This window comes from Hemicordylus capensis, chromosome 1, assembly GCF_027244095.1.
Source record: "Hemicordylus capensis ecotype Gifberg chromosome 1, rHemCap1.1.pri, whole genome shotgun sequence".
In the NCBI taxonomy this organism is placed as follows: domain Eukaryota; kingdom Metazoa; phylum Chordata; class Lepidosauria; order Squamata; family Cordylidae; genus Hemicordylus; species Hemicordylus capensis.
The window spans coordinates 49,719,429-49,743,693 of NC_069657.1; the positions used below are offsets into that span (position 1 = coordinate 49,719,429).

The 24,265-nt window shown below is 46.4% G+C and overlaps 1 protein-coding gene across 1 annotated transcript; it reads left to right on the forward strand.

Moving 5' to 3' along the window:
• Positions 1 to 1,224: 1,224 nt before the first annotated feature.
• Positions 1,225 to 23,080, forward strand: RPS6KL1 (ribosomal protein S6 kinase like 1). Its single transcript, XM_053311056.1, has 11 exons — positions 1,225 to 1,505; positions 3,049 to 3,364; positions 4,464 to 4,588; positions 6,036 to 6,128; positions 6,422 to 6,469; positions 8,253 to 8,385; positions 10,442 to 11,413; positions 18,588 to 18,677; positions 18,904 to 18,986; positions 20,200 to 20,295; positions 20,796 to 23,080. The coding sequence occupies exons 2-11, from the start codon at positions 3,130 to 3,132 to the stop codon at positions 20,907 to 20,909; spliced, it is 1,989 nt and encodes a 662-aa protein (XP_053167031.1). The 5' UTR covers positions 1,225 to 1,505; positions 3,049 to 3,129; the 3' UTR covers positions 20,910 to 23,080.
• The last annotated feature ends 1,185 nt before the right edge of the window (positions 23,081 to 24,265 follow it).

A 24,265-nucleotide genomic window follows, 5' to 3' on the forward strand; every position in this document is an offset into this window, starting at 1 on the left:
AGATATTTGTAGGGATAAGAAAGAAAACTACAGCTGATGTTTTTCACAACTGGCTTTTAGTTCACATGGAGAGGGTGCTTTCACATATCGGCCAAACCATCCACAACTTGGTGGGCAGGGGCAGAAGTCAATTTTTAGCAGATTATTACATTAAAAATGTTATTAGTTACTTGTGGATCTATTCCCCCAGCCTATGGACCCATAGTTTTAACCAAGGATAGTGGCCAGAAAATAGATCCTGTCCCTGCTCAATCAGTGGGGTGGGGCCCCTAGAGTGCATGTCAGCCCCAAACAAATGCCAGGTCTTCTCTCCCTAAATTGTCATTACTTTCAGGCTGCAATGCTAGGCATGCTTACATGGGATAAGCCTCACTGGGCACACCATGGAGCATATTTCTGAGAAAGCATGCACAGGATGGCACTATAAGGCAGTTTCCAGCTCCTGTGTTGCTGCAGGATACCTGGGGGCCAGTAAAATAGTCAGTGTGGGCCATATTCGGCCCCTGGGCCATAAGTTGTGGCCTGACTTGGACCCTCCGCTCTGGTCTTGTGGTAGCAAGCATGACTTGTCCCTTTATCTAAGCAGGGTCCACACTGGTTGCATATGAGAGGGGGACTAGAAGTGTGAGCACTGTAAGGTATTCCCCTCAAAGGATGGAGCTGCTCTGGGAAGAGCAGAAGGTTCCAAGTTCCCTCCCTGGCAGCATCTCCAAGATAGGGCTGAGAGAGATTCCTGCCTGCAACCTTGGAAAAACCGCTGCCAGTCTGTGAAGACAAAACTGAGTTAGATAGACCAATGGTCTGATTCAGTACGGTATATGGCAGCTTCCTATGTTCCTGTGCCTCTGCTGTCTAGATCCTGAGGAGCTTTATCAGCTTCTGCAATCTAATTTTAGCCCGCACATTTTCCCAACCTGAGCTGTAGCTGAGATGACGCCGGGAGCTTTTTTTTACTGCGGTTTTTAAAAGCGGTTTTGCACCGCTTGTAGGGCAAGCTTCCGCCCGCCCTGATAAGGAAAGCCCCCAAGTCCCCTGCTATGCAGATGTCTGCCTTCTGGACCCGTAAATCATGCAGATGACGGCTCTGCACACGCGCTACCCCTTTAAGAAGCAGCCCGGCAGCCAGCTGCCTGGGGATTGGTGCTTTATCCTAAAGGCTAGGTGATGAGCTCATTAGCAGCCAATCGGAGGAACCGCGGACCACCGACCTGCCCACCCCACAACGTTGCAGCTTACACCTGATTCCTAGACAGGCAAGACGGGTCTTGGCGGCGCTGGCATGGAAGGAGGTGTAGAGGAGTCTCTGCATCGCTCCCCCGGGCAGTCGGAGAGAGAACGGCTCGTTTAGCTAGTGCCTTCCTTCCCTCGCATGTCTGTGGAACCTGGCTCCTCTCTTCATCTGGTAGCCACCTGTGTCCTGCCAGCCCGCTCCCCACCCCCACGCATCTTACGTCATATCTCTGGAGCAAGATGCTTGGAAATTGCAGTGCCTTCTTCTTCCATAGGTAACTGGGGCGCCAAGAGAGGGCTGGGTGGGAATGGGCTGGGCCGGTTTATCTGCTTACCTCTGCATTGCCTGCTTGCTTCTTTCCATTCTGCTCCGTGCAGGGGGCAAGGAGAGAGAGAGAGCGCAAGGGCTTATGCCCACCACTGCACTAACAGGCCATCTCCCTTGTGGGGCCTTCTCTAAAGCCAGCACCGTGACTGGATGATGCCTTTTCTGCATCGTGGTCCACCCAGCAGCCTTGTCTGAACTGGCTGGCATTCCCTGCTGTGTATGTTTCTGCCACGACAGTGCCCTTGCCAAGCTCAGCTGCTTGTGCCAGCGGTGTCCTGTGTGTGGGAGGGAAAGGGAAACCCACCAGCACCAGAAAGATTCTCCACCACAGCATCAGTACCTCCACCGCAGGATCAATGATCTGCAATGCCCTCCCCTCCACCCTTTTGCTTCGTCTTCTCTGTATGTAGTCCAGGTGTGAAAGGCCCTGAAGCTAGGGGTACAGATGGTTGGCCACAAACTGTTAGCAGCTGCTGTTCTGTTTCCGGTCTGCATCCCGCAGACTGTAACAAGAAACTGAACCAGAAATAGCAACTTGCGTTTTGTTTCTGCCTCCAAAAATGGCGGTAACTGCAATGTAATTATTGTGAATCATAATCCATCCCACTCAGATGGCTCACTCGCCTCCTACATTTTCCTAAACACCCTGTGCCAGGCACTGCAAAGTAGGTCTGCAAGGTTGGCTGATTGGCTAGATTGTGGGGTAGGCAACCTTGGCTGTCCAGCCACGGATGGAGCCACCATTGAGCAAACTGGTTCGAAGAACCCAGGCTGCCGCCCATCGGGGCTGCGCCTGGTGCCCCAGCCACACTCCCTGCAGCTGACATCAGATGCAGCGGGTGTATCTTTGCATGCAAATGGAGCTGCACAGCCCTATTTGCAGGCAAAATCCCTGGCCAGCACCATGTTCGCCGCACGACTGGCAGCGACTCTCCATGTTTTTGCTTGCATACAGGGCCACACGGCTCCTTTTGCAAGCAAAGATATGCCCTCTGCGTCTGATGTCAGATGCAGGGGTGGGGCTTAGCATCTGGCATCAGATGCAGGGGGTGGGGCTAGGGGACCACAGCGGCGGGATGGACCCTTCGTCTCTGTGTCCAGCTGTTGTTGAACTAAAACTCCCATCTTCCCCAGGATGGGAGTTGTAGTTCAACAACAGCTGGGCAGCCAAGGTTGCCTACCACTGGGTTAGAATAACTGATTCAAAACCTTTTGATAGATTAAAAAGGTGCCCCTGATAAACCAAACAGCAGATTTTTTTTTTTTAAAAAGTTATTTAAAAAATAGAAATACGTGCATCCTCTAGTCTAAATGCAGAGGGAATTGTTTCTGCAGGACTACTGTTTTATTTGCATACAGATTTAATGAACAAATCAACCAAAACACATACAGTTAATCAACTAAGATGTCTCTAATTGGGCAACAGCCATATTGCAGTCAAGCCTGCCACTGCATCTTCTCTTCATCTCTAATTCTGTCTTTGTCTCAAGGCTTCCAGGAAATGGGCTGCTAAGGATTTCTTGAGATCAAGTCATTTTTAAGAAGTGCGTCTCTTGAAGACCTCTTTGGGCATGGATTCAGAGTCCTGTACCCGAGCCTTCTCCCAGGCCCGAGTGTATCTTGAGCACATTCGAAACCGGGTTGCAACCGGAGGCGTTGATGTCCATGGGACTGGGAAGCGGGACTACCTTGTGGATGCAGCTAAGCAGATCCGTTTGGCTTTGGAGCGAGATGTGAGCGAGGACTACGAAGAGGCATTCAACCACTACAAAAATGGCGTGGATGTGTTGCTCAACGGGGTTCAGGGTATGGCTGGGAAAGGTGCGGGAATCCTGGGAGAGCTGAAGTTTAGAAGCAGATAAGCAGGGCCTGCTTCAGGAGTCAGCATCACTGCTCAGTTGCTGAAAGCCATGCCCAACGCCTTCAGCAAGACTCAATGCTGATCCCTAACACCACTTCTGCACCCACAGCTGCTGGTAGTGGTGGTTGAGGAGTAACTCTGTTGTTGTTGTTACATTTATATCCCGCTCTTCCTCCAAGGAGCCCAGAGCGGTGTACTACATACTTGAGTTTCTCCTCACAACAACCCTGTGAAGTAGGTTAGGCAGAGAGAGAAGTGGCTGGCCCAGAGTCACCCAGCTAGTATCATGGCTGAATGGGGGTTTGAACTTGGGTCTCCCCGGTCCTAGTCCAGCACTCTAACCACTACACTATGCTGACTCTCTTTGTTGGGGCCAACCCAAGTAGGAGGGGGCTTGTGGAGGGCCATTTGCTGAGGGCCTCCTGAGATCTGGAGCTGGCCCTCCATGCAAGGTGCATGCATGCATGTAAGCTGAACAGCCAGGTTTGTGAATGGCGACTTTCCAGGCTGTCAGTTTATTTTGTTCTATTAAGCCACAGATGGCTATCTAGATCTGTGTGAGCACACAAACTAGTATATTTTCTTGTGAGCTAGTGACATTTATGGGTATATATGTAAGAGAGAAGCTGGTCTTGTGGTAGCAAGCATTAATTGGCCCCTTTGCTAAGCAGGGTCTGCCCTCATTTGCATTTGAGTGGGAGACTACATTTGTAAGATATTCCCCTTAGGGATGGGGCTGCTCTGGGGAGAGCACCTGCATGCTTGCTTGCAGAAGGTTCCAAGTTCCCTCCCTGGCATCCCCACTTAGGGCTGACTCCTGCCTGTAAGCCGCTGCCAGTCTGTGTAGACAATACTGAGCTAGATGGACCAAGAGTCTGACTCAGTATAAAGCAGCTTCCTGTGTTTCTAAGGCCCTGAAGGTAAACCACAAAGAGGAAGGCATCCCCTTGTGGGTTGTGTTAAGTTTTCAACAGCTGAAGATCTAGGGAGAACCATATTTTATGAGGACCAAGAATGAATAATGCACATGACTCTCCCACGCAGTTGACCCGAATAAGGAGCGCCGTGAAGCTGTGAAGCGGAAGATCACCCAGTATTTGAAACGTGCAGAGGAGATCTTCAATTGCCACCTGCAGCGGACTCTGGGGAATGGAAGTTCCACTGAAACGGTAAAAAAAATTGTGTTGAGGAGCACCGATGGGTTTAATTTTCTTTCAGAATTAGCAGCTTGTGACGGTCTAGTCCGGATCGGGACAGTAGTGTAGCGGAGGGAGTTTGTGCCCTTTGTTCTGGCCCTAGTCTGGATCATACACCAACCCCACTGCCATTGTGCTTTATTCAGCCCATCAGCACTAATTAATTAATTTTTAATTAATCAGCACAGATTAAGTCCATCAGCACTAGTGACAAGATTCGATAATAAATGTTTAGTTTGACCTTGAAGGTAGCCAGCAGAGACATTGACTGACATGGTGCACAGCCTTCTGTTGCCCTAATCCTGGTGCTGCTGCAAGAGTCTCAAGGCAGCGTCAGGGCTGCTCAGAATAAGAAGCACTAGCAGTGTTTCAGCTGTTTCCTCCCCATTGCAGCAAACAGGGAAAACAGCAGAAGCACTGCTAGTGCAGCTGCTCATTCTGAGCAGCACTGATGTTGCTATGGGGCATAGGAACATAGGAAGCTGCCATATACTGAGTCAGACCATTGGTCCATCGAGCTCAGTGTTGTCTACACAGACTGGCAGCGGCTTCTCCAAGGTTGTAGGCAGGAGTCTCTCTCAGCGCTATCTTGGAGATGCCAGGAAGGGAGATGCCAGGGTGGGCCACTGTATGAAACAGGATGCTGGACTAGATAGGCCTTGGGCCTAATCCAGCAGGGCTGGATAAGGGCTGGATAATGTCCCATGGACATCAACACCTCCGGTTGCAACCCGGTTTTGAATGTGCTCAAGATACACATGGGCCTGGGAGAAGGCTCGGGTACAGGACTCTGAATCCATGCCCAAAGAGGTCTTCAAGAGACACACTTCTTAAAAATGACTTGATCTCAAGAAATCCTTAGCAAGCATGCAGGTGCTCTCCCAGAGTGGTCCCATCCCCTGAGGGGAATATCTTACAGTGCTTATATGTAGCCTCCTGTTCAAATGCAAACTAAGGCAGATCCTTCTTAGCAAAGGGGGCAATTCATGCTTGCTACTGCAAGACCAGCTCTCCTCCAAGGGCCCACAGCAACCCCAGGATGGGGTGATGGAAAACTGCACATCACGTCAGCCACTGGGTAGCATCCACAGCTGTCCTTGGTCTGCAACTGGACTCCTTGCTCCGAAATAAGAACTCCTTTTCAAGACTAAGGACAACAGTGGATGCTACCCACTGGTTTTTTGTGTGTTAATTGTAAACTGAGAAGAATGAATTCCATGCACAAGAAATATTACTGTAGCTTTCAAGCAGAAAAACCCAAACCCCTTTATTTGCATTACATGTGTGCAACAATATAGTTGGCTCCCTATGGACAAAATAAACCCTAGTATTCGTATTGTGCTTGTCTCCACCACCCCACTCCCTTCCCCTCACCATTGTTTCTCAAATGAAAACAGCATTTCTCCATTCTTATTGACAGGGTTACAGCAGCCTTCGCTTTTGGCCAATTAGGACACTCAGTACGCCCGTGGAGAACCTGAGGCGCTGTAAAGTTGTGGGAATAATTGATAAGGTAAATAATTGTATCTCTGGTGACGGAGATAACATTCCAGAAGAGGAACCAAGTTATTCTGTTGTGGCAGAAATGACCAAGAGTACTGAGATTTCTTAAAGACTAACTTTTCTATTGTGGCATGAGTTTTTATAGGCTGGCCTTTTCATAATATCATGCATCTGATGAACTTGGGTCTAGCCTACAGATACATGGATTTATTTGATAATAAATGTATTTGTCTTTAAAGTGCCACAGTAGTCCTTTGTCATCAATGACGATGTTGTTGAAACATGCTTTTGTGTTACTTTTAGGTGCAGATAGTACAGGACTCAACTACTGGAGGAACCTTTATACTGAAGGTATGTGCCTACCCATTTTTCCATCCACCTTCTTTTGACAGTCTTAGGCATAATGTAAAACAGAGAACTAATGTTGCCTTGAAAAATCTTTTCTGCCTTAGTTTTGTTCTCTTTGGTATGTGTGAAGCTACTGCAGAGCTGAATCTATACAGCGCCCTGTTTGGCAATTTTATTGCCAACTAGTCTTTATTGCCAACTGGTCATGTGGATCTGGTCTTGTGGTAGCAAGCATAAATTGTCCCCTTTGTTAAGCAGGGTCCACCCTCCTCTGCATTGGAAAGGGAGACTACATGCAGTCACCATAAGATATTCCCCTTAGGGGATGGGGGCGTGCTGGGAAGAGCACCTGCATGTTTACATGTAAAAGGTTTCATGTTCCCTCCCTGGCATCTCCAAAATAGGGCTGAGAGAGACTCCTCCCTCCCTGCAGCTTTAGAGAAGCCGCTATCAGTCTGTGCAGACAACACTGAGCTAGATGGACCTATGGTCTGGCTCAGTATATGGCAGCTTCCTATTGTCCTATGTACATGTTCTGTTGTACTGAACAAACTAATTTCTCTTTATATATCCTCCAGTGGTTCCTGACTCCTTTTAAAAGAATACAGGTGAAACTCGGAAAATTAGAATATCATGCAAAAGTCCATTAATTTCAGTAATGCAAATTAAAATTTTTATTATACATTCTGCCCATGTAAGATCTCTTAAAGACTCAAAGTGCTGTATCAGTTTTGTTACAATTCTACGTAGCTGAAGAAATTGAAGCCTACAAGGCTTAGCGCCTGCCATTTTCTCTCTTATTTGTTTATTTGGAATCGGAGCTCTGTTCTCCAATCACTCTTTTATTTCAACTAAATCTAAGTTCTCTCAAGTTGATATATCCCCTAAGATTTCCAAATCTGGGGCTCTATGAAAGACAGAATTTAGAGGAGATAATCCTGGACTTACTCTATTTCTTATTGAGTACCAAATTTCTAATACATTCCTTGTTGTAATTACTGGGAACACCCCTGATCTGTTTAAAATTCATCTTGTTCTATTCAAGTTCCGCTTTAATTAATCTATCCTCTTTTTTTATACCAGTCCGATATAGTAGCTAACTGGGCTGCATTACAGGTGAAACTTGGAAAATTAGAATATTGTGCAAAAGTCCATTAATTTCAGTAATGCAAATTAAAAGGTGAAACTGATATATGAGACAGACGCATTACATGCAAAGCGAGATAAGTCAAGCCTTAATTTGTTATAATTGTGATGATCATGGCGTACAGCTCATGAAAACCCCAAATCCACAATCTCAGAAAATTAGAATATTACATGGAACCAAGAAGACAAGGATTGAAGAATAGAACAATATCGGACAATAACTTTAAAAAGGCACTGAAGACACATTTATTCACCCAAGCTTTTAATTAGATGCATAGTTTTAAATAATTTTAATACTGGGTTTTAAATGTTTTTAATCTTTTAAATGATTTTAATTATAAACTGCCCAAAGATGCAAGTTTTGGGTGGTACAGAAATATTATAAATAAATAAATACTGCTAATGGTCATCCTATTTACTTCATTATTAGTGAAAATAACTGGTTTGATCTGAGCCATAAGTTCTTCCCACTAACTGAAAATAGGGACAAATGGTGTCCCATAAGGGACAGACAATTTGGGGCTGAAATAAGGGATGTCCTTGCTAATAAGGCACTGTTGGTAACCTTAATTGGAACACATCACTGAGACCTCTGGCCAGTTGATGACAGCTAATGCACAGCTCCTATGTTCCCCTTCAGAGCCTCCCCAAATCCCATGTGGAGACCCGTGAAAGACAGACAATAATCCCACATGGAGTCCCCTTCATGGCTGAATTGTTGCGCTACTATGTCAGTGAGGACTCCATCTTCCTCCACTTGGAGCATGTGAAAGGTAAGTGCTGCCAAATGTGCCTCACACCAGTTCCCATTTTCTAGCATCATCTGGTGTAAATTTCCTGATTATTTTGTGTGAAAAATTAAATTAAAAAGTTCACACCCACCAGACTGGGCTTGGAGACCATAAGGCAGGGTTTCTCCAACTTGAGTTACCGGATGATGTTGGACTACAACTCCCATCATTCCCAGTCACAATGGCCAAATGCCAGGGCATGATGGGAGTTGTAGTCCAACCAAATCTGGAATTTAAGATTGAGAACCCCTGCCATAAGGCATACCACCTGGCAGCAGGGAGGGCTATTGAACTTAAAACATGCAAGGAGTGAGGGAGGATGTCAACGCACAGAAAGAGTTTTTAATGACCCAGATAATCCTCTGAGATCTTGACTGGGCTCAAATAGATGCTTTGAAGGAAGATGAAATCTTCTAAAATGAAGTGTAAATTATTTTTCTCTTCAGGGAATTGGAGTGTAAGATAGGCTTCTTCTATCTGCACCCGCAAAGCAATTCTGCAAGTGTGAGGAATGTAGCATCAGAACCAGCCAACACAATTGAACTTTCTTTGCTTGTAGTGCTCAATGCTGAATTTGTGGTTTGCATAGGTTAATCTCTGCAATCTTTCAGCCTATAACAGTTAGTTAGTTAGTTATTGGTCAAACCCTACATTCTTCTTAACTGGAGGTAGTGGTGGGTTGGAATTCATGGGCATATAGTTTTTGAGAAAGTTTTTAGCCATATTGGCTGACATGATGTGCCATGTCACCTCCATATGCCACCCCTGTGTGGTTCTACCTGAGGCTTCTGCAGACTTTAAAGGCAGTCCCAATGCTGTTTTGATGCAGTAGCTGCTGAAACTGCATTTCCAGAAATTTCCCCATTTACAACTATGAGGAAACCTGAGGAAATGCAGCTTCCACAGTCTACTTCAAAGCAGTATTGAGGCTGTCTTTGAAGTCCACAGCAGCCCCAGGATGGACCATTACGGAGGCCGTAAGCTGCTCATAGTATCAGCTACTGTTTTTATGTTTTGCCTGTCAGCTACTGTGTTTGATGTTGAGTTGAAGCAAGAGTGACTGTCCTGTAGGATCTAAGTTAGATAAGGTCAGGGGTGGGCATTAGGTAGCTTGGAAGCTACTAGTAGGTCCCTGTCTTATCTGAAGTATCTCTGCAAGGTGTTTGGGTCTGCTTCCTTCCTTCCTTCCTTTCCTTCCAGCCAATAGTGCAAATCTTATTGGCTGTATGTAGTAGATGTATAGCCATGTCATTTTTAGTCTTCAGGTCTTCAGGGTTGCTTTCACTTTCTCTCAGATTCATTTCTCTCAATTTTCTTCCCCCACAAAACAGGCTTGCTCCCCTACTGTACTGCAGCAAAATTATCCTGGAATTCAAGGGGTTTAATATTAAAATCCCATATTCTGTAGGCACAGATTTGTGTATAAGTCACTATTTTGCAACTTGCTCCACCTTCCCAAGCTGCCATTTTGTGCTGGTAGCTTCCAAAGCTCTGGCAACAAAAAGTGGGGGAAGGGGAGGGGGGAGTTCCCAGAAGCTTTGTCTGCCCCTCCTCCACCATCATTAGGTTATACCTCTTACCTCCATTGTCTGCAGAGATATAGTAGGTTAATAACCTTTTCAGCTGCTCCGAACAGTTCGTCAAGCAGTAGTGAAAATGGGTAGTCAAGGGTAGGCAACCTTTGGCACTCCAGCTGTTGCTCAACTACAACTCCCATCATTCCCAATTTGTGGCTGGGGATGATGGGAGTTGTAGTTGAGCAACAGCTAGAGTGCCAAAGGTTGCCTACCCCAGAGTCTTCCCTCTGCAGTTTGAAAGCTTGCTATCTTGGTCCTCCAATACGGTTGATTCAGCAAAGGAGATCATCTGAACCATTCTGCATCTTCCAGGAGCATCCTGGAATGAGTTTAGTGAGTTCGATCCCTGCAGTATGGTACTGAATAGAGAGTAGCTGTAGAGGTGAAGAGGCATAGCTGCCAGAGACATGGGTGTGAAAATGCTTCCTTGGCCTCACTCTTATTCCTTCCATTTCCCACAGGGGGGACCCTCTGGTCCCATCTTTGCTCACAACCTCACTTTCAGCTCAAACCCACCCATTGCTCCAATACATTGAGTCCTAAGATCAGCTTGGCTCTGGGGCACACAAAAGAGGAAAGGCTCCTTCGAAACCCACAACATCCTGTGCCTAGGCAGAGCTGCAACGTCCATCCTGAGAGCAGTGACAACCAGATCCCAACTTGTGTAAATCATCACCTGTTGAAAAGTGCTACCCAATCATTGCCATGGAAGCAATCACCTGACTGCATGCACACGAGAGAAGTGACTGACTGCAGCTGGCGACCTGGTGTTGGCCCACAGGGAGTTACTGGAGGCAAGGATTCATGCGTGTCATACTCTGGTGCTACAGAATCTAGATTCAAACCAGCAAATCAGGGGTGCAGCCACTTGGTCAACCAGGGTCTCAGTTTCCAGTCACATGACTCATTGACCACAGTCGATGATATCCACAGCACAAGTGAGAAAGACACCTCTCAGCAGGAACCAAAACTACAAACGGGTGAGAGATTTAGCCCATCTTCTACTCCTTTCCTGAAGGCAGCAAGAGCATGCAACGTGTCAAAAACAGAAGCTCTGGATTGCCAAAAGCCTAGGCTTGCACGTTCCCCACCAGCTCTCCCAGGTCAAAGGCAGATGGATCCAGGAACTCATCCGCAGAGCTGCTGCAGTCAGGAGAACCAAAGGAGTATGGCAAAAATGAGAGAAGAGAGGCACCTTGTGCAAGAAGAGTCAGTTCTTGATCGTAAACAGCACAAAAACCAGCCATCACCAGAACAGCGTGGGTCTCCAGCTCACTGGGCTTCCCAAAGGAATGTCCTTGGAGCCTGGGACATAAATGAGGACCAGATCCGACTCTGGGCAGCAGAACTGCTCTTGGCTTTGGAGGGTCTCCACCAACAGGGAGTACTTTGTCGGGATCTCAACCCACGAAACCTGCTACTTGATGCTGCTGGTAAGTTTATCTTGAGAAGGAGGTTGAGGAAAGCTTTAGTCTTCCATCTAGGTAGCTGTGCTGTCTGATCAATTTCAAGAGCATTGACTTCACTGGAAAGAACAGAGCTTTTCTCAATAATCGACTTATGTGATGTGCAGCGTTATGGAGATGTAACACTCTGCCCCAAGGCTGCTGTGGACCTGTAAGGCAGCCCTGACGCTGTTCAGAAGCAGTGGTTGCCCAAGCAGCATGACCACACTTCTCCCCATTAAGAAAATGTTGGTAGTTCTGCTCGTGCAACTGCAACTTTTGAATAGCATTGGGGCTGCCCTACAAGTCTGTAGAAGCCCCAGGGCAGAGTGTTATGTCTCCGTAAGACTGATATCAGTAAGCCACTGACCTTTGTGGTGTGACAGAAGAGCTGTGTGTTTTGTTCTTCTATAGTTTGGCCAGATCGATGGTATTGACAAAATCACCTGGGCTTTGTTTGTCCAGAGGATTATTGGACAAGGCCTGCCCTTCCTATAAGGGCTGCTTGAATAGTTGGCATACGTTATTGAATGGAACAGGCACCGGAGATGTGAAACTAGGGACCGTTTAAGTCCTCAAAACCATACAAGAGCAACTGATGAAAAAATATTTATTCCAGTGTGTTTTCAATAATATCTTTTTCAAGGAATATTTTCACCTGACTGCTTGAGAGAGATGTGGTGTTGCCAAAGCCCTAAGCAGACTGCTTTTTTCATCAGCTGTTCTTGTGTTGTTTTTTTGAGGCTGTCTCAGCTGACACTGATCCTCTATCGCACAAAGCTAGTGTGGTGTAGTGGTTAGAGTACTGGACCAGGACTGGGAAGACCCAAGTTCAAATCCCCATACAGCCATAAAACTCACTGGGTGACTCTGGGCCAGTCACTTATCTCTCCGCCTAACCTACCTCACAGGGTTGTTGTGAGGATAAACATAACCACTTACACCACTCTGGGCTCCTTGGAGGAAGAGTGGGATATAAATGTAAAAATAAATAAAACTGTACTTGTGTGGTCTTGCACAAGAGTGCTCTTGTGCAATTGCACAAACATTCCATTGTGAGGCAGATAGAGTGTTGGGCAGTAGGTGCCATAAAGTCCTGAATGATCTGGATCCTGGGTATCTCAGGGAGTGCCTGTTTCCATAGGAACATCATATGGAGGGTTTACGATCAGAGGAGAAAGCCCTGATTCAAGTTTTATCATATTTGGGGGCCACATTGACACCCATGAGAGGCGGATCCTTCTTGAATGCCACCCCAAAGCTTTGGAATGCTCTTCCATGGGCTGTGCATTTGGCTGTGTCCCTTCTGATGTTTTGCAGGCAGGTTAAGCGGTTTCTGTTTTAATGAGCTTTGGAGTGCTTGCTCCTCTTTCATCCACAGCAGTAGCAACTGCTGCTTTCTGTTGGTATTGTTGATTTTGGCTTTCAAATAAGAACAGCCCTGCTGGATTTGGCCCAAGGCCTATCTAGTCCAGCATCCTGTTTCACCCAGTGGCCCACACAGATGCCTCTGAGAAGCCCACAGGCAAGAGGTATGTGCATGCTCTTCTCTTGTTGTAGCTCCCCTGCAACTAGTACTTAGAGGTATCTTGCCTCTGAGGCTGGAGATGGCCTATAGCCACCAGACTAGTTGATAGACTTGTCCTCCATTAATTTGTCTAAGCCCCTTTTAAAGCCATCCAAGCTAGTGGCCATCGCCACCTCCCATGGTAGAGAATTCCATAGATTAATTATATGTGGTGCAGTGTTCCCTGTAACAGAGATTTCCAGATGTTGTTAACTACCACTCCCAGCGGCAGTGGCCTTGGCTGGGGATTATTGGAGTTGTAGTCAACAACATCTGGGAATCCCTGTTACAGGGAACACTGAAAAAGTACTTCCTTTTGTTGGTCTTAAATTTCCTGGCCTTCAGTTTCATGAGATGTCCCCTGGTTCTAGTATTGTGAGAGGGAGAAAAATTTCTCTGCCCACTCTTTTTACTCCATGCATAATTTTATGCACCTCTATCATCTACCCATAGATGCCTCTTTCAAACTAAAAAGCCCCAGATGCTGTTGCCTTGCCTCATAAGGAAGGTACTGCAGGCCTTCCTTATGCCCTCTTCTGTACCTTTTCCTGATCTACAATGTCCTTCGTAAGATATGGTGACCAGAACTGTGTGCGGTACTCCAAACACAGCCGCACCATATATTTGTATAAGGGCATTATAATATTATTTTCATTTTCAATCCCCTTCCTAATGATCCCTAGCATGGACTTTGCCTTTTTCACAGCTGCTGCAAACTAAGTTGACATATTCAATGAGCTGTCCACTATAGCCTCAAGATCTCTCTCCTGGTCAGTCACTGATAGCTCAGACCCCATCAGTATATAAGTGAAGCTGGGGTGTTCCCCCCCCCCCAATATGCATCACTTTACACTTGCTTACATTGAACAGCGTCTGCCATTTTGTCACCCACAACTCCAGGTTGGAGAGATCCTTTTGGAGTTCCTCACAGTCTTTTTTGGATTTCACTACACTATATAGATTAGTGTCATCTACAGATTTGGTTGCTGCTGCATACCCCAACTTTTAGATTATTTATGAACGAGTTAAACAGTACAGATTCCTGAGGGACCCCACTTCTTTCTTTCCTCCATTGTGAAAACTGCCCATTTATTCCTACCCTCTGTTCCCTGTCCTTCAACCACTTACCAATCCACACATGAACCTGTCTATTATCTATCTAATCTATCTATCTATCTATCTAATTTATCTATCTATCTATCTAACATATTTTTATACCGCCCAAAACTTAGTCTCTGGGCGGTTTACAACAAAATAAAAACAGAAAGTAAACAGTCAGTCCCATGACAGCTAAGTTATTCAAGAGCCTTTAGTGAGGAACTTTGTCAAAAGCCTTTTTGGAAGCCCAAGTATACTATATCAGCTGGATCACCTTTATCTACATTTCTGTTGACACTCTAAAACAGGGTTTCTTAACCTTGGGCCCCCAGATGTTTTTGGACTACAACTCCCATCATCCTCAGCCACAAAGGCCATGTCTGGGGATGATGGAAGTTGTAGTCCAACAACATCTGGGGGCCCAAGGTTAAGAAACCCTGCTCTAAAAGGTTAGGGAGTCAAGACTTGCCCTTGCAGAAGCCATGCTGGTTCTTCTTCAGCAAGGCCTTCTATATGTTAAACCATTTTGTCCGCAAGTATGCTTTCCATCAATTTACCTGATGCAGAAGTTAAGCTAGCTGGCCTGTAGTTTCCCAGATTCCCCTGGATCCCTTTTTGGAAACTGAAATTACATTCACTACTTTCCAGTCCTTTGTTACAGTGTCTGATTACATATTACATACATACAAGTTACATATTTGTGCTAGGAGATCAGCAATTTCACATTTGAGTTCCTTCAGAACTCTTGAGTGGATGCCATCTGGCCCTGGCGATGTGTTAATTTCTAGTTTTTCAAAACAGTTTAGAACATCCTCATCACCTGAAATTGGCCCAATTCTTCAGCTTCCAAGTCTGAGAAGCTCAGTTCTGGAGTGATATATGGTTGTTATCCTCTGCCGTGAAGACGGATGGAAAGAACTCATCCAGCTTCTCTGCAATCTCCTTATCATCCTTAATAATCCCTTTCATGCCCTCATCTAAGGTTTTCTGCTTCTGATATATTTAAAGAAGTTTGTTATTCCCCTTGACATTTCTAGCTACTGTATAAGCTCCTCACTCCCTTTTTGCATCCCTTATTGTCTCTTTGTATTTATTTTGCCCCAGTTTGTATTCCTTCCTGTTCTCCTCATTTGGGCAGGACTTCCATTTTCTGAAGAAAGTCTTCTCCGCTTTTATAGCTTCCCCAACTCCACTTGTTAGCCATGCTGGCATCCTCCTGAACTTGGTATACATTCCTCCTTCTTGGTATACATTCCAACTGAGCTTCTATTATTGTGGTGTTAAATAAACTCCATGTTTTCTGGAGTGATCTCACCTTCCCTTTCAGCTTCCTTTTACCAGTCCCCTCATTTCTGAGATGTTTCCTCTTCTGAAATCAAACATGTACAGTATGTGTTGTTCTTCCTTGGCAATGCTGCACTCCCGTATAAGCTGAATTGGATCACACTATGGTCACTGTTCCCCAGTGGTTCAACAACTCTGACATCTTGCACCAGGTCCTAGGCACCACTCAGGATTAAGTCCAAAGTTGTCTTCTCTCTGGCTGGTTCCATGACCAGCTGTTCTAAGGCATAGTCACTTAGCATGTTTAGAAATCTGGCCTCTCTCAATACCCACATGTGAATTTGCCCAGTCTGTGAGGGTAATTGAAGTCACCCATTATTACAGCTCTATCTCTTTCTGATGCCTCTCTGATTTCCTTCTTCAACTGCAGGTCACTCTCAGCATTTTGATCTGGAGGGCAATAGTAACACTTTTCCGTTCAGTCCTCATATTGTCACCCATAATGATTCTGTGGAGGACTCCGGTTCTCCTAGGTTTTCTAGCTTGTTGGATTCTATCCCTTCTTTTACACTGCTAAATATTACACCTGCAGTCTGCCCCTCCCTGTCCTTTCTGTAGAGATTGTATCCAGGAATAAGAGTGTCCCACTGGTTCCACCAGGTTTCCGTTATGTCCACCAATATATCTATGTTTTCATTAGTGACCAAGTACTCCAGCTCACTCATCTGGGTTGGAGGCTTCTGGCATTGGTATATAAACACCTATACACCAGCTCTCTTACCTGGCTTTGGTGTGTGCTATCTCCCTTACCGTCATTAGATCTTTTTGACCAGCTGTCATGTGTTTCTGTCTGCTCTACTCCTGGTTCTACTCTGTCCCCTTCTGGTTTATCTGAAAAATTTGCACCCTCGCACCTTAGGGGATTTTGCTTTCCAAACCAGATGCCCACCCAGTTCCTGCTGGCAATTCCCCAGGTGTCATTTTAAAAGCTGCTCTGTGACCTTTTATTTTAAGTGCCAGCCATCTGGTTCCATCTTGGTTCAAGTGGAGCCCGTCCCTTTTGTATAGGCTTCGCTTGCCCCAAAATATATCCCAGTGTGGCTGCCTAACAAATCTAAACCCTGCCTCCTGGCACCATAGACTTATCCACGCATTAAGACTCCTCAGCTCCGCCTGCCTCGTAGGCCCTGCACGTGGAACAGGTAGCACTTCAGAAAATGCAACCCTGTGGGTCCTGGACTTCAGTATGCTACCTAGCAGCCTAAATTTTGCTTCCAGGACCTCCCGATTACATTTCCCAACATTGTTGGTGCCAGTGTGCATCATGACAGCTGACTCCTTCCCAGCACTGTCAAACAGCCTATCTAGACACTGTGTGACTTCCACAATCTTCACCTGGCAGGCAATCCACCATGCAGTCTACACGTGCATCACAAACACATCTCTTTATGCCCTAAGGATCCAATTGCTCAGTACTAAGAGGCCTCTAACCCCTGGAGGAGTATCCTCTGTGCAAGAGAAAATGGGTGCATCATCCAAGGAAGGGGTCCCTTCTAAGGGAGCATTCTCCTCGTCCTCACATCTCCTTCCCTGAGACCTTCATCACCTGAGAGTGGGATTCCTCTATCACATCCTTGAGGGTCTCATCCACACACCTCTCCAGGTCAGCCACCTTGGCTTAGACGGAATGAACTTGTTCCTTGAGAGCCAGGAACTCTTTGCACCAAGCTCACACCGACGAATTCAGCCACTCAGGCAGATAGTCATACATAAAACACTGCACAATACACTGGAAAGCACCCCCTCTTCTGTTGGCATTGTACCTTCATAATTGGTTTTATTGGCTATTTGTAATATATAGAGCTTGTTTACATGAAAGCTAGGTGTTAGCTGCAGTTGTCAGCTAATTAAAGGTTTTAAGCTCAATCACTCTTTATTGATTGATTAATTTACAGACCAGCAAATAACAGTACAGATCAGAGAAAGGGGGAACAATTAGGCATAGTATAGTACATAGGAAGCTGCCATATACTGATTCAGACCATTGATCTTTCTAGCTCAGTATTGTCTTCACAGATTGTCAAAGGTTGCAGACAGGTTGCAGGTCTCCAAGGTTGCAAGGTAGTCAACAAAATCTGGGAATCCCTGTTAGAGGGAACACTGCGCCTGATGTGCAGGGGAGGTTTTAAGCTCTGTCCTACAACAAAATTACAAAAGTTGGGTAATACCTTCTCATTGTGCTGGGTATGATAAAGGCAGGGCTTGTGTGCCTCTCCACTAAATGCCACACAAAATGCCTTTGATATCTGTTAGCAAACTCCTGTTTCCAAAGTTCCGGGTAGTGAAGTTCCCCTAGTATGATCCTTCTCTTCTCAAGAGCTGCTTCAGGAATGTGGCCCCTCCCACAAGCTGTGTGACTCACCTGCAGCTAATTCCCATCCACTGTCTCTCTAGGCACAATTGAGATTGAAACTGCCCGGCCAAAAATAAACTCCTAGAAAAGACTAGCCCTAACAAACTCACCTTGTCCTTCCTCTCTTGTTTTCTTGCTGATTTATTGCTTTCATCTTTAGGGGGGGAAACCAAATGTTTGCTGCCTCCACTGGTCTGAGCCTTGTCTTATCAAGAGCTGCTTCCAAACATTTGCTAGGATTGTTTAATTTGTTTTGTTGTTGTGTTGATTTTATTGTATTGTAAACCACTTTGAAATCTTTTCTGGATATTGAAGATTATTTTTTCAGGTCATGTTTCAATTTTTTTTTAAATGCAGTCCACAATATGAAGTGGGATGTAAATGAAAGATGGAGCCTCTGACTTTGTGTTTTGTTTTTAATCCTGCTTTCCTCCAAGGAACTCAGGATGATATACATGTGTTTTTCCCCCCCTCTGCCTGTTTTATTCCTGCAGTGCTTTATCCCTGTGAAGTAGGTTACAACAGATATAGCAACTGCCCCGAGGTCAGCCAGTGAACTTCTTGTCTGCTCGGGACTTTGAATTCGTGTCTCTAATCCTCTCTGGCACTGGGTAGAATTGGTCCTTGGGGATGTATCCCCCTATTTTGTCTCTGTAATTGGACACTAGCCAAGCTGCAAAACCTCCTGCTCCGTTTGTGGGAGGTGAACAACGGAGATGCGGACAGGGCTTTCTTATACATGCTGTACTTGATGGCTTTGCATATCTTCTCTTAAGGCTGATGTTCTTGTGGGTTTACAGGTCACATCCGTCTCACATTCTTTGGCCAGTGGACTGAGGTAGAGCCACCGTGTTGGAGCCAAGCCTTGGAAGATTTGTACAGTGCTCCAGGTAAGGGAGGCATCTTTTCCTTTGCCCTCTCCAGCTAAAGGTGGTGGGAAACAGAGACCCTCCACAGCAGCAGATCTCCCCTGCTCTCCACCCATTGATGCACAAGCTGCCCTTCCTTGTCAATATAATCTATTTATACACTTTGTCCAGGTCATCATCAAGGCAGAAGGAGAAAAGGGCTTCTGACAATCCGTTTTTCATGATCTTTCTGTTTGGTTTTCTGCAGAAGTGGGCAGCATTTTTGAGCTGACAGAAGCCTGTGATTGGTGGAGCTTTGGGGCATTGCTCTATGAGTTATTGATTGGAATGGTGAGTAGCTTGGAGTTGTGCTACATGCAGGGAGCCAATCTAATATTAGAAATCCAGAAGAGCTGCTTGGGGAGTGGAAACAATCCTTTGTGGGGATGCTAAGCGCAAATTCACCTCTACATGTGAAATGTAGCAGCAATGATTAAATGGGGCTGAACCAAGTTCCTTTCTTGAAAAAAGGCTGTGATTGGAGTGGGGGGCAGGGGTGGCGTCTCAGAACCACTTCTCTTTCAGTTTTACCTTTTTCACTGCTGCCTGTTTTGAAGTCTTGCCTGTGTGACAATACTCCCAAAGACTCTTCTCCCAGCATTCTGAAGATGCCACTCTGGCACCATGAAGCCAGTTAGAATGAGAGTAATGGCTCTTGCCCTCATTGTAGGGAATCCTGGGAGAATAGAAAAGGCAGCCACTACCCAATCAAGACTTTGGGAGTGCCATCAGTTTGCTGTTAGCTTTGCCTCCCTGAAATTTGCCAAAATGTCAGCCTTAACTTTGCATCATGGGGGGTGGGGGAGAAAGCCAGGGCTCAGCCCTGGCTTCAGTAGGTGGATTTTCCACAGCTTTGTGTTTGAGGGTTAATTTTCTTACTGTTACTGGCTTATATACCATGCAGCCTGCCATCACTGTAAGCGGGATGCGTGCACACACTGCTGCGTTTTACATGAGCCAGCATAGCGTAGGGGGTTAGAGTGTTGGACTAGGACCGGGAAGACCCGAGTCCGAATCCCGATTCAACCATGAAACTCACTGGGTGACTCTGGGCCAGTCATGCATCTCTTGGCCTAACCTACCTCACAGGGTTGTTGTGAGGATAACAAATTACCAGGTACACTGCTCTGAGCTAGAAGTGTAAAATAAAGCAGGCAGGTGCTGGTTGTGGAGGCAGGCCCCCTCCATGCTCACGAAGCACAGCATCACCGCTCTTCCGATGCTGCTCCTATTGGAGATGATGGGAACAGTGTTGGGACGTCAGGGACCCTGGGCTTGGTGGCCATGGGGGTTCTCCACCTCCACAACCAGCACCCACCTGCTTTTATGTAGAAGACAGAAGCATGTGCGTCTCACTTACGATGGCGGACTCCATGGTATGTGAACTGGGCCCCAAGGTTTACTTATTTGAGTAATGGGAAACTAGGTTATTCGCAGGACGGTGTCCTCAGTATTCAGTCTTTGCTGCATGCTAACCTTGATTCTAAGCAGCTGTTTCTTACAGTCGTTATCCCAGAATCATCCCTCAGGGATTCATCCTCACACCCAGCTGCACCTTCCAGACAGGCTTAGCCAGGCTGCATCATCCCTGCTGTCAGAGGTGAGGATGTGGCCTAATTCGTGTAACAGATTGAAAGATGGCTTTGAAGGTCAGGGGAGGGAGGGCAGAAGCAGCAGGCTTTTAACTAGACACTGGATGTTTGAATTATCCTCCTTTATGGGTGTCGGCAGAACTAACTCTGGAGTGGGGGGCAGAGGCTGCAAGGAATTTTTCTGAAGGTGGGGGGCTTGGGTGCTGTGTGTCCTGCACTATGCTCCTGCTCTCTGGCAATTGCTCCCTGTGCTGGAGCTCCAGCCACAGTCACCCCTTCCTGGGGCAAGGCAAGTGTTGCATCCTTCTAAGTCAGTCCCCTGGAGGCAAAGTGACCTCGATTGCCTGCCTGGGTGGGTGGAGTACCAGCATATTGCCTGCCCCTCTTTGTTGCCTGTAGGGAGATAGCGGGGGTGGGGGAAGGGTGCTGGGATAGTGGCAGGATCAGTTATCCCACCTTGCCTCCCCTCCCTGCTCTAGATGCCCATGTTTCTTATTCCTCTTGCCAGCTGCTACAGTATGATCCCAAGCAACGTTTGGGTTCTGGAGGAGATGGAGTGAAAAGGATCAAGTCTCACCCGTTCTTCAGTACCATCCAGTGGCACAAGCTGGCTTCAAACTAAGAACAGCGCAAGAGATACAGCCAGAGTGCAATACCTGACAACCTACCTACATCCCTGCCAGGGGGTGACCAAAGCCCTTCCAGAAGTACCTTTGTCCGTGTAAGAGGTTTCCTGGGCCTTGTGATCCTATGTGGTGCTAGCAGTGCTGTTGCTCAGGGGGAAATCCACAGAGCTGGGCGAGGGCCCAGGCTTTCAGGCTCGAGGTGCTCCAATTCCACCCATTAGCTGCTCCTAGAATCCTAGCCGTAATTGAGCTTTATGAGGATCCGATAAGCTGTTGTATAACTTCAATTCTCATCATCCCCAACCACAACAAATTGTGGCTCAACAGCTGTAGTTCAACAGCTGGAGGACCAGGTTTGTCCATCCCTGCTCTAAGGCATGAAACATGCAAGACCAATTATAGGGTCCCTTGTTGGTGTTCCTACAGATAGAGGGACTCATGACTAGCATAATCTTCTATAAGATGGAAGGATGGGGCAATTTTCACATCCCTCCCCTCCCTCCAGAAGTCTTGTCCACTTCTATAAATATGCTCCTGAAGGTTGGTCAGCCCTCAAACATATTTATACAAGCAAAAAGGGCTTTTGGAGGGAGGGGAGAGATGTGAAAATCACTCCTGCAATCCCCTCCATGCCCAGTCTGCTACAGAAAGCAGCCCTCAGGGCAGGGACACTTGGGTTGCTCTGGATGTCAGTCAGGGTCTAATCTCCTCAGGGAGGAGAGCTGGTCTTGTGGTAGCTAGCATGACTTGTCCCCTTTGCTAAGCAGGGTCCACCCTGGTTGCATATGAATGGGAGACTAGAAGTGTGAGCACTGCAAGTTATTCCCCTTGGGATGGAAGCACTCTGGGAAGAGCATCTAGGTTCCAAGTTCCCTCCCTGAATTCTCCAAGATAGGGCTGAGAAAGATTCCTGCTTGAAACCTTGGAGAAGCTGCTACCAGTCTGTGTAGACAATACTGAGCTAGATAGACCAATGGTCTGACCCGGTATATGGCAGCTTCCTATGTACTTGTTTACTCCCTTGGCTCTTCAACTTACTTTCCCACAGATTCAGTCTCTACTACTTCTCCATGAATGACCTTAGAACAGGCCCACTCAATTTAGACCCCCCCCAGCTGTTTTTTAATTACAGCACCCATAATCCCCAGTCACAGTAGCCAACAGCCAGGGATTATGGAAATTGTAGGCCAGCATCTGCAGAAGGGTGGGAGTTGAGTAGCCGAAGGCTTATCTAGTCCAGTATCCTGTTTCCTACAGTGGCCCACCAGATGCCTCTGAGAAGCCCACAGGCATGAGATGAGGGTACACTTCCCTCTCTCTCCTGCTTTTGCTCCCCTGCAACTGATATTCAGAGGCATCTTGCCTCTGAGGCTGGAGGAGGTGGCCTATAGCCACCAGACCTGAAGCCACTGATGGACCTGTCCTCCATGAATTTGTCCAAGCCCCTTTTAAAGCCATCCAAGCTAGTGGCAATCACTTCACCCTGTGGCAGAGAATTCTGTGGATTATGTACTGTGTGAAAAAGTACTTCCTTTTGTGGGTCCTAAATTTCCCAGCCTTCAAGTTTCATGGCATGACCCCTGGATCTAGTATTGTGAGAGAGGGAGAAAAATTTCTGTCCACTCTCTACTTCATGCATATATTTATACACCTATGACTGTCTGCAGTCACCTCTTTTCCAAACTAAAGAGCCCCAGATGCTGTAGCCTTGGCTCATAAAGAAGGTTCTTCAGGCCCCTGATCATCGTGGTGGCCGCCTTCTGCAGCTTTTCTAGACCAGAACTGTACACAGTACTCCAAATGTGGCCACACCATAGACTTGTATAAGGCAATCGTTAACTTTTTAATTTTCAATCCCCTTCCTAATGATCCCTAGCATGGAACTGGCCTTTTTCACAGCTGCCGCACACTGAGTCAACACTTTCAACAAGCTGCTGTACAATGTTGACCTGTCCCAGCTTATTAGTGCATTTCTGCTGAAGTACCACTAGGTGGAATTCTGAAGTATTTTGCCACTTGCATGAGCAACATCCAAGTTTGGCTTCTGCAGAATTGAGATGAGCTATTACTCAAGAGGTGAGCAAAAGGCTCTTCTTGTGACCTCTCTGTGGATCTTCCGTATTTTGTGTCTGAACATTTAAAAATCAATAAAAGAATCACAGCACCACCAAGCGTTTCTCTGGGACTTTAGAAACATTGCCAGCAGCCTTGGCTGAGGTTCCCTTGCAGTTTCCCAAGAGCTGAGCTATAATAGGTGGCTGCAATTCAAACTGTGCTGGATATGCCAGCTGCAAGCAAGGCCAACAGCTCACACTATTTTAAATATGGCTGGCTTCCAGTCCAAAAGGTGTGCCCTTCAAATGAGATAATCCATTTTGAAATCTGAACTAATAAGACGTTTGCTTCATCAGGCACATCAACAAAATAGCTGCCTATTCAATTAGTGCCTTTGAATGTCTTAAGGTTATTGGAACATGCATGCAAGGCAAATAGAGGGATGGCTTCACAACAGAGCTGCTGTGGTGTATGCCAGTGGAAAGCAAGGTCTCCACACCTTTCTTCCCTACTGAGCTTACCAAACGGTTTTTACTTACAGATGGGATGGAGGTGGCAGGGTGGGGAAAAGAAGGACCTTCAACAACAGCAGGAGACATGGAACAGAGAGGCGGCTCTTCCCCTGCATTGCATCCTATGCTGCTGCCTTTAAGCCACAACATTGTGTATGTGTGTGTGGGGGGGGGGAGACTTGGGTTAGGGGAAATGCTTCGGGCTGGCACATGTTGCACCAGTGATACCATGGATGCCACCCCGTGTTTGCACAGACCACACAGTAAGCAGCTGGTAGAAATCAAAGCACACAGCCCTCTGTAAGGCAGAGAACAGTGAGAAACTCAAAACTACCCATTTGGCTTTCATTGCCTTTCTGCCTAGTGAAACACCTGATTAACCCCCCAGCTTTGCTAATATAAAAAGGTCACCGTGGTTCTGTTACTTCTGCTCTCTGCCCTACAAGGGATTGTGTGGTTTGATTAGTGCTGGAGACAGAACAGCAGAAATGGTTATGAGGTACAGCCATTATTGTCACTTCTTTTTCCTAGAAGCCAAATGCAACATGATCAGTAACTAGTACTTAGAAAGGCTCATCAGTGTGAGCCTACATCACTTCTCTTGCCTCCCCCTTAAGACTTAGAATACAAAGGCCTTTAGGGGGCATTTTACTAGGTCCAGCCTGCTCAAGAGTTCTGAAGCAGATGAAGGCCAGCTGCTCAAGATATTGTGTCATTTTGGTTGGTCTTTTAAAGGTATTACTAGTATGTGGCTATGGGACATCGTCTAGGAACATAGGGAGAAA